The following is a 13,887-nucleotide window of genomic DNA, read 5'->3' as shown; positions in this document are numbered from 1 at the left end:
GAAACATGAGTTTCATCAATTCCCCAGAATATTGTGACATATGGTGGTTTCACCACTTGGCTCCATGTCTATGTTAAAGTTGCAAAGTCAGAGCAGAGGCTAAAAGGACAGGGAGACATTCGAGGATTTAAAATTTGAATTTCATACGTCATAAAATTACAGCTTGTTCCAGTTCAATTCATCAACAGTTTAGAAGAGTAGCCATCTGAAATTTACCACCTTGGGTCATTTTCCCCCAAAATTCACGTCAGAATTCATTTTAGTCGTCTCTGGATTCAGTGAATAACTTCCAGTTAGAAAACTCACCTGGTTTATTTATTTCTAACATTATTTTGCTCTTTTCCAGTGCGACTGATGATTTGTTCAGCTGATAGACAATTATTTATAATTTGGGTCATTTCTCAGGCAAAATTTGAGATGACTAAAGAATTAATAGAGACAATAAGTAACTGATTAACTGGTTATTTTTAGTAATCGATATTGAGTGTATGTTATCTGCATCTTTTATAGAATAGCAAATTGAATACAGGCGCATGTCAAATGCTGCAAAAAGGAAGTGAGACAGCAAATTGCATCAGGTGTTCAGCACCTTTATCAACAGTTTGCTGTTTCGTTACTTCTGCTGTCTTGCACTTTCCGGTTGTACATTAAGCAGGCTGACATGCCGCAGATCAAAGGTTTCGTAAGTTCTGCTTTTTATCAACATGTGATTTAGGTTTACATATTCTAAACCACATACTTTTAAAGCTTTGATTAAATTTGAATGTCTTTAAGTAAGTGTGATTTATTGAAAATACTTTGCACAAGCCTTATCCATATAAACGATTTCAATAGAGGTTATGAAAGAGCAGATATGCCTGTTTTCTTCAGTTGCTGGTGCACTGTGCAGCATCCGGTTTTTAAAATAAGTGTACATAAATGCAGATTTTAAAGGTTTTGCCTATTTTTCATGTAATTATGTGTCTACTGTTACCAACATGTTTTATTACCTCACTCTAAAGACACACACTTGGTCAAATTGGGCAAGCTCGACTTTTAAAACAACTGCATATGAACAATGACTAGGCCTGTGATGCCAACTTGTGCTTATTTGTTGCATTGTTAGCCGTTCCTGCCATTTGCTGCCTCCTTCCTGACTCCACCAGGTTTTGTATGGAGCATTTGTCTTGATGTCAACACAGCAACTTGTTTAAAAAATGGCTAATGCTCTAAGGAAACTAATTTGATTGGACTGGTACTTGACTGGTATTAGTTACCATTAGTAACTAATGGGTGATCATCAGTTATCCCGTTCAACTGTCAAATCTCTAATCTGATTAATTCCCGTTCTTAATGGGAAAGTTTTCTGATTACCTGCCCTGTGCAACTGAATTATAACTACATGGCTGAATTCATAATAAAATATTACTATATAAATGCCGTAGTGTATAGTTATAAATTAGTTACAGATTTCACACTTTCCACAGAATTTTATTTCTTCCTTTTGTTCCAAACGTCATACAATTTTGCCAAGCAAATTGGCAAAAAAAAGAACAAGACGCATATAAAGGTTTTCCACAACTGCATTAGAGAACATATTTGACATCAAAGGATTCTTTCAGGCCCTAAAAATCATTTGCATACATTTTCTAAACGTGTGATTTATTTTGAATGACTCAAATCCACGGTTCCCAGCCCACCCAAACTCTGCAAAGCACATTTGGATCCATGGCCTGGTCTAGCAGACAGTCCACCTGATTCTCCACTGACAGGCCTTCGGCTGGAAGTCTAGCACGAATGTTGTGCTCCTTAGTGCCCAGAGCCACCGACTGCATCCCCGGGAAGGCACCATCCTTCTCAAAACCCAGCTTCAGCTCCTCACTGACAAAATAAACCCAAAACATCAAGTCAAAAACAAGACAAGCTGGAGAATAACAAAACAGTGACTGAATTGTATTATAAAGGTTTCTGATTTCAGATATGACCCCTAATATGAATCAACACACTCAGTAAAATGTTACCATTAGTTGAGTACTGGGAATTTCCATCATTATGGATGTCAAAAACAGAGGGTTGTACTAGCATAGAACGTTAATTAAATCCTATTAGACGTTTCATAATATGATTTGATGATCTACCTGGTTATAGCAGCTGGATTAGCTCCATCCAGTTTTCTCTTGGCAAAGTTAACCTTCTGCAAGGGATACCAGTTGATTTCTTTGGTGTTCACAGTCTCTGTCCATGTGCCTCCTTTCCTCAGTTGTTTCATCTCAAAGTTCTGCATGATAACAATAACACAACTTTTTTGTATCGTAATTTGAAAAACAGATTAAAAGTCTTTAATGTGCAACAGCAAGCAACATTTTATTGGGGGAAATTAAATTAATTCAATTTCACAAACAAAAACTGTAAAACAACAATAGACTATACAATGGCCAAGAGCCACAAATGAAAACAGAACATGCCACATGTTGTATATAATACAATCTTGATCCGTATCCAAAATTCAGCATGTGCTGTCTGCAAAGTCGAGGGGTGATGATTTGAACTTGCTTTGGATACAACACAGGACTTGGGCACTTTGCAGTCATTGAGTCGACCATGAACTTCTCTGTATTCTAGAGTCAAATGATCCTAAGCACAGACCCAAATCTTCAAGAGAAGGGCTGAGGAAGAAACGAATCCAGAAAAGTCCAGACTTCAACCTGACTGGAATAATGTGGCGACACCTTAAGAGAGTTGTGGCTAAATGGATGCATTAAAATCTCAATGAACACTATTGAAAACATTATCCAAAATCTATCCACTCATTCAATGGTTACCTTCCAGTCCAGGGAGGGTTCCTTGACAAACACGTCCATAGTGTTAAGCAGAAGGTCTGGCTCAGCCCTGTAGGCCCGCAACGAATGAACCATGATGTTCTGGATCAAACCGGACTCCTTCAAGGGTTGCATTAAATTCACAAACTGTTGGGTCAGCCGGAAAGGCATGAGCTCAGGCACAGGGAGGAACTGGGAGAAAATACGGGATTGCACAGAAAGAGATTAACAGTACAGTAGGTCACCTTCTGACATGCTTCACATTCATGCAGCCGGTCACCTCAGCGGTGACAGTAAGATTCATACACCTAAACCAGACAATAAATTCTCCCAACCCAATCACGTGTAAATTACTTATTGCCTCTTCTATGGCATTTTGCTTTAGGCGAGTTAACATTCCTTTCACTGGATATACCTGTGTGGATGAGCCAAACGCATGCCCAAAGTCAATGCCAATCATGCCCCCTGTTTCCATATTTATCATGAAGTTGGAGAGGTGGCGATCTCCAATCCCAAGAATCCAGTGACTCACGCACAGCAAAGCGTGAGAGCTAATGAAGTGGGATCGCAGGGACAGAAAGGCCTCCGGACTGTTGCACATGTTTAGAAAAGCTCTCCTAGAATTTAAAACAAAGAAAAATATGAAGGTTATTACTGCAAGTGTTACCATGTCCCGAGCAGTCATGCTATACATGCAGTCCACTTACTTCAGCAAATCGCTGGGCACACACTGCAATACTTTCATAAAGTTGTTGACAGCATCGGCACGTTTTGCTTTCCTGGCAAAGAATGAAATGCAAGTGTAAGTCTGTTAAAATTATTCAAATTGTTTTTTATGAGCATTTATTGAACCCAGTGTCATAGGAGTAAAAATTCAGGTAACTCACTTATAGGCCAGACCATAAAGTGCAACAGCGCTCACACGATTTTTGTCTTTTCGGTTTTCTGGTGCAAAGCGTGAGAGCCAGGCGTTGTACTCATCCATGGAACTTTAAAACAAAGACACAACTGCCATCATATCATCACACACTAGATGAACTTCATGTTCTTCACCAAACACAGGGCCACGGCATTAGGGTGGAATAAATATACTGTACCTCCCTGCCCTCTGCTGCTCCTCCTCAGTCATTGTGTTGAGCACAAACTCCTTTAGAGTACAGGTGTTTTCCATCCATTCAATCAGACCAATTCTGTAATCATAATTTGCTTAGTTAGTTAATATTTTGTCTAATAATTGTTAAGTAATTAAATATGGGACCAAGAACCAAATGATACTTATAATATTAAATAAATTTTTCTTACTGGATAGTCTTATCAGAGAAAATTAAAAAAAAAACCATTTTATTCAATCTTTAATCAGTGTAAGTGGAACTGAAGGGACAGATATGGAGACACAGACATGCCCACCACCTTGTGTTTATAGGAATGACTTGATAGGTGCGGAGCTGCAAGCCTCTGTGCAAACACGACGTGTCCTGGCTCAGCAGGATGTTCATGACAGCGAAAAGCTGTTCGATTCGTTGGTCCTGTCGGAGGTCCTCCCCGCCCTTTACCAGAAAGGGGTGGTCCCGCTCGTCATCCCCACGAATGATGAGACGCTTGGGACGACGAATAGAAGACATCACCTTTACCTGCAGGCAAGATCCCAGAGAACTTTCACACTTACAGCCAGGACGAGAACAAACCGTTTAACTCTTCCTGTTTTAAAGTGCATACCCTCTCATCAAAGCCGGTTATCTTTGCATGATACTCTGGCAGTGGTTTGGCTCTCCCGTCATATTGTCCTGCGAGAAAGAAAACACAGCCTCATCAGTGGATAGAACATAACGGATGAGACTGTTTGAAATAAATCAAACAATATTAATCAGTATAGCTCTTAACCTGGGATCTCCAGCTCATTTCTGAATGAGTCTGCTTTAAATCCACTCAGCCAAGGTGAGTATTCCTTCAGGTTCCCTGGCTCCTTCTGAAATCCACGCATGGATGCAGCCAGGTCATCCACTTTCTGCAAAAAGGTTTTATCTTTCCTCTTTTCAAACAGCTGTTTGCCGTTCGGTCCCAACAATTTCTCCACGTCTTTGAAAAACTTCTGCAGGGAACAGCATAACATTATATTTTCTTGATTAGAAGCTGCATATTCTTTTCACTTGCTGATGAATGATCTGTACTAGCCTCCTAATTTCACAAATTTCTGGAGAATCATATTTTTGAGATAAAAAAAGAGGAAAAAAAGAAAAGAAATGACAAACTTTGATGAATTTCTTTCGAAACATCCCGTGACTATCTGCGCTGCAGTCTCCGAGTATAGACCGCATCTCTTCATACAAGTCTCCCATTTGCTTCCTGTTAAAAGTCGGCTTTTCCAGTTCATTTCTTACGCCATCCCACCAATCCTGCGTGTGGACAGAATGAAAACAATCAGTTTTCGTCTGGCATTTTGATTGAAATCATGTCTGAACTTTCACTCATTACCTTAAAAATCATCTCAGGATTTGTCAGCTGCTGAAGCGCATCCACAAAGTTCTTCACAGCACCTCCCTTGTCCAGCATGCTCTTGAGCCTGTTGATGCACAGCGCTCATAAAATTAAACTGAAGCTTTTGAAAAAATATTTTTAACACCGACCCCCCAAAAAACTGCACCTACAAACTTACCTGTTGACAAACTCCTGTTGCTGGTGTCCTGTAGCCGAGTCCTCAAACTGGTAGCTCTCACTGCTGATCATGAGTGCATAAACCAGTGCCTGAGGGTAGCACTCTGCTATCTGCTTTATGCAGTGCTGTACTGCCACAGCTTCTGGCTTGTCCAAAAGAGCAACCATCTGACTGATCCAGCTAATCAGCATCCAGCAGGGAACAGACATCATCTATATACAGACAGACGACACAATTAAAACATCTGCATTCCCAAAGCTTTAAGGTATTTGGTTTACATTTGCTAATAGTTTCAATGTTTTTTATGTTTACTGGACATATATTATTTTTCTTTTATAATCAGCAGAATTACGTTTCGACATACTAAAGACATTCTTTGTTAACAAAGCTAACCTCTTTTGTCATGAGGTCCAGCGTCTCAGACGGGTACAACTCAATGATCTGTAGCAGGCGTGGGAACCTGAGGCGAGCCTCCTCTGAATTCATCTTCAGTGCTTTCAACATGTTTTCCACTACATGCATCGGCAGCACCAGAAGCTCTGGAAACTGTGTTTCTGTAACCGTAAACAATGGCAACCAACATTTGAGGGAGGAAATAATCCTCTCAGTAGTCTTCAGCACACAGCTAAAGTGTTAAGACCAAGTATTGATCACATTAAGTACTCTGGGTGCTCACTGTTGGTCTTTTTTGCATCAATCTGAACAAATCTCTTCCTGGGAAATGTCACTACTCACCAGCATCGCTCTGCTCCTCCTCTCTTAACCGTTTGTCACAGAAGTTAGCCAAGGTCATGTACGTCTCTATGATGCTGCTAGTCTCCACAAAGTCCTGAGAATAAGACTGAAGCTCCTCGTCGGCCTTTCTGGTCGCTTCACATAGCAACTTCAGCGCCTGTAACTGCAATCCCACTTCCACTTTCTGCAGGAAAAAACTGCTTTTGTGATTCATTTGTTCATTCAATTGGTATAAAATTACAAAGAAGGGTTTAGTGTGATAATCTGCTGTGGAATAAAGTGGAGCCTTTTGCAATTCCCATATATAGCACAGAAATGATGCAGAACACTTTACATCCAATTATTTTTGCCACTATAATCCCAGTTTAGTCATTCATGCAAGTTTCTTCTCTAGCCAGCAACTATAAACAATGTATTTTCCTAAAAAGTAGAGTACCTTTGGATCTGCATTGGACGAGGAAACTCCAGAAAGCTTTACGACTCTCTCTGCTTTGTCAGCATCGATAGTTCCTAGGACTGACGGACTTCTGCTTACAGCTGTGGCCAAGATGTCGAACGATGTACCCTGGAGAATCTTCTGGTATCTGAACACTTTAGCTGTAGCACTCTGACTGTCAGTGTCAGCCTGAAGGTCCTCTGGAGAGAGAAATGAGCTGACATGAAATATGGCAAAAAAGAAAGCTGAAGGCCTTTAAGCTTTGAATACTCGACACTTGTGTGGCATTCTTTTTCCTTCTCACCCAGGAGTGGGATGGTTTTCAGCATGGTGCTGATTTGCTCCACAGGACCCTGAGCCTGACACCGTTTATGGCTGTAGCGGCTAAAACTGTGGACCCACCGCAGCAGCCATCTTCTGTCCATTTTGGCTTCTTTGTGAAGTTCTTTCAGCAGCTTCACAGCTACGGGGAAGTTATTCTGAAAACATTTGTTTGTCCAGGATGAGTTTGATGGGAAAGCATGCTAAAGAACAGACAGAGGAACATCCACACTTGTTTCTTCACCTGCTTCTGGGCTCCATCAGCCATGCGTAGCTTCATGTTGAACTTGCAGTCATTTACTAATGTCTCAATGTCGCCCGCTGGGTCACCTGAGCCGTCCACCTCCATGCTGTCAGATGGAGCATGGCCTCTGAGCTTTTCCCTGATCTTATCCAAAAAGAAACACCTGAAACGTAGAGAAAAAAATAAGGTAGTATCAGGTTCTGTTATTTGTCTTTACTTTAAAAAAAAAAAAAAAAAAGATATGCACGCAGAGTCTTCTTACCGAGATGTAATGATATCATCCCACACATTCACTGGGTCCACTTTAGCATCAGGATACCGTTCAGTCCATGATCTGATGAGGTGCTTGAGGGAGTCCAAAGACACTAATAAAAAAAAAGTGTAAAAATTGCAAAAATGTTTCAGAGCTTGAAAAAAAAAAATTCAAACAAAGACAGTTTTAGGAATAAATATTCCAAAATCTTGTAAAAAGACCAAACAAACATTTTAAACATTTTAAAAAGCCACTATCCACTCACCCTCTTCTTTAATAAACAACAGGAAGTCCTGGATTTCGGTCAAGGCCTGCACTGACTGCAGAATGGTTAGCCGGCTTTTAGTCAGGAGTGTATCCACGTTGGAGTAACTCTATATGAGGCAAACGAAGTAAGCATGTGTAATAAGTTAATCTAGATAACACACTTGTCTGCTTATTCAGTTAACAGCAACAATCTGTACATATATAACCGTTTCCCCCCCCCCCCATTTCATTTATGAAATAAACTGTTCTCTGTAAATCAAAGAATCGAATGTGCTGGACAGAGAAATGAGTGTGAGAGCAGACCTCCATAAAGAGCTGCATGGCGTAGTTTGTGTAGTATTTGGCGCGGTCGTAGTCCTCTTGCAGGATGTAGAGCAGGCTGAGTTCCTGGCTGTAATGACTTTCCAGCAGCTTTTTGCGCTCCTCCAACTTCATGGCATTGTCGATGAAGCTGAGGAGCGTTTGGTCCCGCTCGCCCCGCTGCAGCTGCTTCAACATGCTGCGTATCATGTGCTGCAGGTACATTTCCTAGGACAAATGCAATCGCCAGGGAAGCAAAACATTTGAAGAATGGATTTGATATCAAATGACCAAAAATGTCACAACATGCTGTGAATGCTTTTGTTACACTGCTATGCTACACATTTCTTTTCAATTTTAAAGATACAGTTTTAAGGATTCAGTGACACCTAGTGGTGAGGTTGCAGAAGGACCCAACTGTATACCCCTAAGTCTCCTCTTACTAGCGTGAAGGAAAAGCCACAACTGCTAAAAAAAAAAGAAAGAAAGAAAAGAGAAACACTCTAGAGCCACTTTTGTGTAAACAGGGCTAATGTGGAAATAAAGTGGGGCAACATAGCAGGGACATAGCATAGCATAGCTCACTCAAGGTAATTAAACCAAGATTGTTATCTTCAGGAAGGGAAACCGAAGGAACATGATTACAAATATGTTCTATTTCTGCAGATCAACAGCCCCAAACCCTGCAAAGTAAATCTTTAAACCTAATTCACTGCGGCAGTGTTTCATTCAAGGAGTTTTGGAAAGCCACGAAATGAATGAATAGATTACAAAATGTAGGTTTCCAATTTAAGCCATCAGTTACCACAACAGAGGAAAAATGCAGGCTTCAGTTGCAGGTGAGTGGGAATTCCTAAACTGTAAAATCATTTGGGTTATTATTACCTGGTAGAGAGGCTCTGACCACATCATTTCCAAGTTGGGTGGTGAGTTTTCATCTATGTTCACAGTGGAGCAGTACTGAAGAGACTTCCACTCAGTCAAATGACTATATGCATCCATAGCAGCCATCTCCCAGAAGTCCTTCTCACTGTCTGTGGGCTCGCCATCAGGCCAGCTCTCGGTGTTTAGAGCCTGTCAGTATATAAGAGTTTAAACAAACAGCAAGCAATCCGGTGAAACCTGGTGCCCTTTGATTTCATATATTACTTCATATGTTTTCCTGAAATATTTAATATGGTTTCCTTCCCTTCCGGTGGGAAAATATGGGATTCAACCACCAGCTTCTACTGGACTAACAAACCTCATTGTAAAGCTTCACAGCCTCTGCAAAGTCAGTGTTGGCTTCAGCTTGGAGCGCAGTACAAGTGATGGATTTGGTCCCGACTTTACCACCAAAGATTCCACGCACAACATCATAATCTTCCAAAGATTTGTAGAGCCTGGAGAACAGCGGGAGAAAAACAGCACAGTAAATATTAGAGGTGGCAACCACCACACACCCCGTGATACAACTTTATCACTATACTTCACTCCTGATACAATATTACCGTGATTTTGTGACATGCTGAATATTGTTTTTTGAAGCAAAGTGAGACAGTCAACACATGCAAACACTGACAGTGAAACAAACGTTATTTAAGATAAAGTCATTATACTATTAGTCTAGTTTGCAGTTAAAAGCAATCTACTTATTATATTACAGCAATTAACTGTGATAAATCAGTGAAAGTCACAGGTGTTGCTGTCTACATGGAGAGAAAGTCACATTTAACTATTACATTTGCTCCCAGCAACGTTCCTATTCTGCAGGAATATAACCACAATACAACCAGCTGTCCCCTCGAGTTGTGACACAGATTCATTCAGACTGATGGAAATGCAGCAATCTGTCTGCATTTATAAATTAGACAGTACTTGTTGCCAAACCTTCAACAATCTCTGTGAGTGAGTGAAGTCAGTCCAAAATATCAGAAAAATATTGATATTTGGTGTCCATGTTATGACACAAAATCATAACACACAATACTATACTGATTTTTTTTTAATTTTCCACTTCAAAACAAACTCCAGACACTCTCAATCAGCAAACTAAAACTCCTGAACCTGTGACCTTCAGTGACATCATAGCTCTGATTTTGTTCGTTGATGTAATTAAATATTTTGAAGAATAAAAAAATCAGATAAAGAAATATTAAGAATAACACTCAGCTGTAAGGCAGCAATTACTGCAATACCTTGCGAGATTAATCCATTTATTGGTGTCTGGGGGGATTTCTTTGTGTCCTCGTGACCGTTTGGCAGGACGTTCAGCGGGGCCGTCAGCATGCAGTAAACCCTCTTCCAGCAGCAGGATGCCCGATGGCTGCTGCAGACTCATGAGACAAGTGGAGCTGATGGAAGCTGGGTTGAGCTGTTGGAGCTCTTTATGTTGGTAGCACATATCCTAGCACACAAAAAAGCCCCCCAAAATACAACATTTGTATATATTTTCTTCAATATATTAAATACAGAAAGGGGAGTTTAACTATCAAATCTGTTTCTTACCTGCACACATGCTATAAACGGAGGAAAGCAGAGCGTACTCTTGCTCAGGAAGTTGCTCATGTTGGACCGCAGCTCCTCTTTGATCCTCGCGCTCTCCTCTGGCCTCCGTTGTTTCGCCATTTCTTGCAGTATACCAGCAAAAAGAGAGCTGAACAGCTGTTTGGCTAAAATCGGGTCTCTCTAGTTAGGGCAAGGGGAAAAGTGTAATATTTAACATTTTACATACAATATTTCTTCCTTAAAATTTCCCCCTTCATTTTGGCCCATCATTTGCAACTATTTTTGGTCTATGAAGTGTTTATGATAAAATCAAAGTCTGATCATATGGTTCATCATGTGCCCGTTTATGGTTTGTCTGAACAGATGGCGTTGGCAGTCTTACCTGTGCTAGAGCTTGAAGTGGAGCGATGAGGTTACTGTACGGGATTTGGATGTCTGGAAAGTCTCCCACCCTGTAGTTACGATACAAAGTCACCTGAGCCTCTTTTCTAAGGGCCAGATTGGCTTTTTCTTCCTGTGACACACAAGAGAACCACTGATAGTTACGAGTCTATCGCAGGCCTGGAAAGTTAGCGAGAGCAAACACAGAAAATCTGCATTATAGATGAACGGATTGGTCTGAGTGGCTCCTGGTTGAATCCCAGCACGGTAGATACCTTTTCCTGCCGTTGATGCTGGATCTCCTTTTTGGCAAAACCTAAGCTGACTTTCTCCTGATCCTTCAGAAACCTGCGTCTCAGTCTCAGGATGTTAGCCCGCTGCTCATTTACTGCTGTTCATACAAAGTGAAAATTTACATTTAAACCAATGAGTGAAGCTTTAGTCTCTTCTTACTGAAACAAGATGTGTTTGTGGTGGTGCTTTTTTTTTTTTTTTATCAAAAACTGAAAAATTAGTTTACATTTAATACTATGCAGTTAATACTGAGGTGGATGGTCAAACTAACCTCTGGTGCGGCTGTCCACCTCATCTGTTGATGCAGTGAGGCGCCTCAGCCCAAAGCCTTCTCCTATTGGTCTTCTCGCTGCGGTTCGCCTCTCTGCTTTCTTATCAAACACCAGCAACGACGACATCGACTCGGAGCCGAGTGAGTACTCTGCCAGCGTATCCACGCTGCTGCCTGTCAGCCAGTTATATGCAGTACGTCGACCTGGGAAAAACACAGCTGTGGTAATCTGCATATTCAAAAATGAAGGAAAGCATTTTAACAGGTACTTTGTTGCGTTGAAGGTGGGTAAACTGAAACACAGCGGTACCTTGTGTTTGTGTCTGACTGAACTCTAATGAAGTCTGCGTGGCTCGGAGCTTTCCCTTCATCGCTCCAGACTGAGATGCTGCCACACTCTCTGGGCCTTGAGAGCTTAGGGTTTCAACAAACATGGGGGTCATTACTGTGCTCCTGAAGCGCCAATTGGAATCGATCACATAGTCCTATAGAGTGAAATGAAAACATGATATTCACAAATCAGGCTTCTTAGTAACAAGCAAATAAAAAAAAACCCCAAAACAGATAAAGTTGTTTCTTCTTCTTCTTTTCTGTAAATGAATCCAAGAAACACAAAAGCTGACCTGGAAGGTGCACTCGGACAGCGGATACTCAAACATGTTTCGTTTAAAGTCCGGACTCTGGCTCGTCATTTCCAGAAGCAGATTGGTGGCCAGGCTTAAAAAGCACCTCTCTATTTTGCAGGAGTACAGAGAACGGAGCACCATCAACATTCGCTCGAGGGTCGCAGTGGGGAGGCGCTTCTCCTGACTCCAGAAGTTACAAACATACAGCCTGAAAAGACGGAACGAGGAGTACACAACATCAGAAGAGTCGACAAAAGATGAAATAAATTTAAAAAATACAAATATCCACTGTGGAAAGTATCTCATTATATTAGCATGGGGATAAAAAAGTCATATTGGGTGCTTACTGAAGGCCTTGATTTTCTTCTGACAAACCCTGAAGCAGTGTTTCTTTAGCAGCATTGAGAATTTCCAGTGAGGTGTTGTCTTCCATGCTTTCATCATCGCTGGAAGAAAAATAACATGTCACATGAATAAAACGGTCAGACGATCCTACTGAAAAAAGACTGTACAAAGGCATTATGTGGGTCGAATCTGAAAACACTAATTTTTTATTTAACCTTTATTTAACCAGGAATGTCCCGTTGAGATCAAAAACCTCTTTTTCAAGGGAGTCCTGGCCAAGAGGCAGCACATTTCCAAACAAATAAATACCAATAAGGCAAACAAAAAATAGTAAACTATGATCTGGTTGAGGCTGGAAGCCAAAAAGCCTCACCCATAGTTGTCCTGGATCCACATTAGGATGTCGTACATCCGCTCTCTGCAGACTGGAGAAGGATGAGAGACGAAAGCCGTAACAGAGCCCAGCAGCTCTTGAAGCTCCACCGGCGTCAGACGGGGAATAATCTTGTGGATGATATCGAGGCATGCTCTCTGCCGTGCCTCATCCCTGGAAAGAGAAATGTGGAGGAACATGGTTCAGCACCTCTTAATTTACACTTTTAATTTTGTAAGATTTATTTTTGGCTTTTATTATTTTTATAACAAGAAAGAAGGGACAGAGAACAGGGAGAATGGCACACAGGACGGGTGGAGCTGAACCCAGGCATATAGATCACCTGCTAACCCACCCCACATTTATAGTTATTTAATTGATCACAAACTAAATTTAAAAAAATGCCCTGAATGTCAAATTCCCATTGATTCCGTATGGTTAATGCTTCCATCACCATTAAAGGATTTTACTTGCGCTAACACACATTCAAATGTTTGGCCCTGTTGGCGTGTATAAAAAAAGAAAACTCCACCGCAGAGGCCCAATAGGGTTCTGTGATCATTTCTGACATTTTTGCAATGATGATGGTGGATATGATAATAAAAAAAGAGAACTAAACAGAGAGGCAGCAAGGAAGAACTCGCCTATGGTTCATCATCTGAATGAAGCCGGTGATCTTCAGCTGCAGGAAGATTTCTGGAATGACATCAGCACGGCTCAGAACGCACTCCAAGCAGTTAGTCTTTAAGACGCCGTGCAGCTTTGGCAGGAGGAAGAACACATAATTCACAAACCTGAAAAATACAAAGAAAATAAGGAAGACCAAAGCTTGGAAGGTAGCTTGATAATTACATTTAGAAAATTATACTAAAATAAATAAATAAATAAATTCGCACTGTAAACTTACCGATCCATAAATGGAGGAAAATGCTTGGAGACTTTGTTCAAACAAATAATGAACTTGTCATCCAGGTCTTTTTTCTTCAGATTTGTTATCTTACTTGTAGCAAGACTGAGAAGTTCTTGATGTTGCTAAGCAATAAAAACATTAAAAAATTAAGTCATACTTGTGAGGGAAAAACAACAATTCTTGCAATAAAACT

The 13,887-nt window shown here is 40.8% G+C and overlaps 1 protein-coding gene across 4 annotated transcripts in view; it reads right to left on the bottom strand.

Moving 5' to 3' along the window:
- Window positions 1–1,449: 1,449 nt before the first annotated feature.
- Window positions 1,450–13,887, bottom strand: part of prkdc (protein kinase, DNA-activated, catalytic subunit) — a 31,933-nt gene continuing 19,495 nt past the window's right edge. For all 4 annotated transcript variants that reach the window (XM_080305948.1, XM_026179402.2, XM_080305946.1 and 1 more), the window contains 34 exons: window positions 13,692–13,816; window positions 13,429–13,578; window positions 12,785–12,958; window positions 12,414–12,512; window positions 12,064–12,274; window positions 11,751–11,925; window positions 11,441–11,644; window positions 11,151–11,266; window positions 10,877–11,008; window positions 10,495–10,674; window positions 10,185–10,393; window positions 9,251–9,389; window positions 8,893–9,081; window positions 8,011–8,235; window positions 7,706–7,814; window positions 7,450–7,552; window positions 7,188–7,350; window positions 6,927–7,101; window positions 6,623–6,822; window positions 6,187–6,370; window positions 5,845–6,005; window positions 5,452–5,663; window positions 5,271–5,358; window positions 5,048–5,191; window positions 4,680–4,887; window positions 4,515–4,582; window positions 4,209–4,429; window positions 3,896–3,988; window positions 3,686–3,787; window positions 3,506–3,577; window positions 3,214–3,415; window positions 2,802–2,990; window positions 2,118–2,257; window positions 1,450–1,860 (listed from right to left, as the gene is read on the bottom strand). In XM_080305948.1, the coding sequence (XP_080162074.1) occupies window positions 1,656–1,860; window positions 2,118–2,257; window positions 2,802–2,990; window positions 3,214–3,415; window positions 3,506–3,577; window positions 3,686–3,787; window positions 3,896–3,988; window positions 4,209–4,429; window positions 4,515–4,582; window positions 4,680–4,887; window positions 5,048–5,191; window positions 5,271–5,358; window positions 5,452–5,663; window positions 5,845–6,005; window positions 6,187–6,370; window positions 6,623–6,822; window positions 6,927–7,101; window positions 7,188–7,350; window positions 7,450–7,552; window positions 7,706–7,814; window positions 8,011–8,235; window positions 8,893–9,081; window positions 9,251–9,389; window positions 10,185–10,393; window positions 10,495–10,674; window positions 10,877–11,008; window positions 11,151–11,266; window positions 11,441–11,644; window positions 11,751–11,925; window positions 12,064–12,274; window positions 12,414–12,512; window positions 12,785–12,958; window positions 13,429–13,578; window positions 13,692–13,816 (5,367 nt within the window). In that variant the 3' untranslated portion in view covers window positions 1,450–1,655. The remainder of the gene's footprint in view (window positions 1,861–2,117; window positions 2,258–2,801; window positions 2,991–3,213; window positions 3,416–3,505; window positions 3,578–3,685; window positions 3,788–3,895; window positions 3,989–4,208; window positions 4,430–4,514; window positions 4,583–4,679; window positions 4,888–5,047; window positions 5,192–5,270; window positions 5,359–5,451; window positions 5,664–5,844; window positions 6,006–6,186; window positions 6,371–6,622; window positions 6,823–6,926; window positions 7,102–7,187; window positions 7,351–7,449; window positions 7,553–7,705; window positions 7,815–8,010; window positions 8,236–8,892; window positions 9,082–9,250; window positions 9,390–10,184; window positions 10,394–10,494; window positions 10,675–10,876; window positions 11,009–11,150; window positions 11,267–11,440; window positions 11,645–11,750; window positions 11,926–12,063; window positions 12,275–12,413; window positions 12,513–12,784; window positions 12,959–13,428; window positions 13,579–13,691; window positions 13,817–13,887) is intronic.

The sequence above is a fragment of the Astatotilapia calliptera genome, chromosome 9, assembly GCF_964374335.1.
Source record: "Astatotilapia calliptera chromosome 9, fAstCal68.1, whole genome shotgun sequence".
Taxonomy (NCBI): Eukaryota; Metazoa; Chordata; class Actinopteri; order Cichliformes; family Cichlidae; genus Astatotilapia; species Astatotilapia calliptera.
This window is presented reverse-complemented; position numbering and strand designations above follow the sequence as displayed.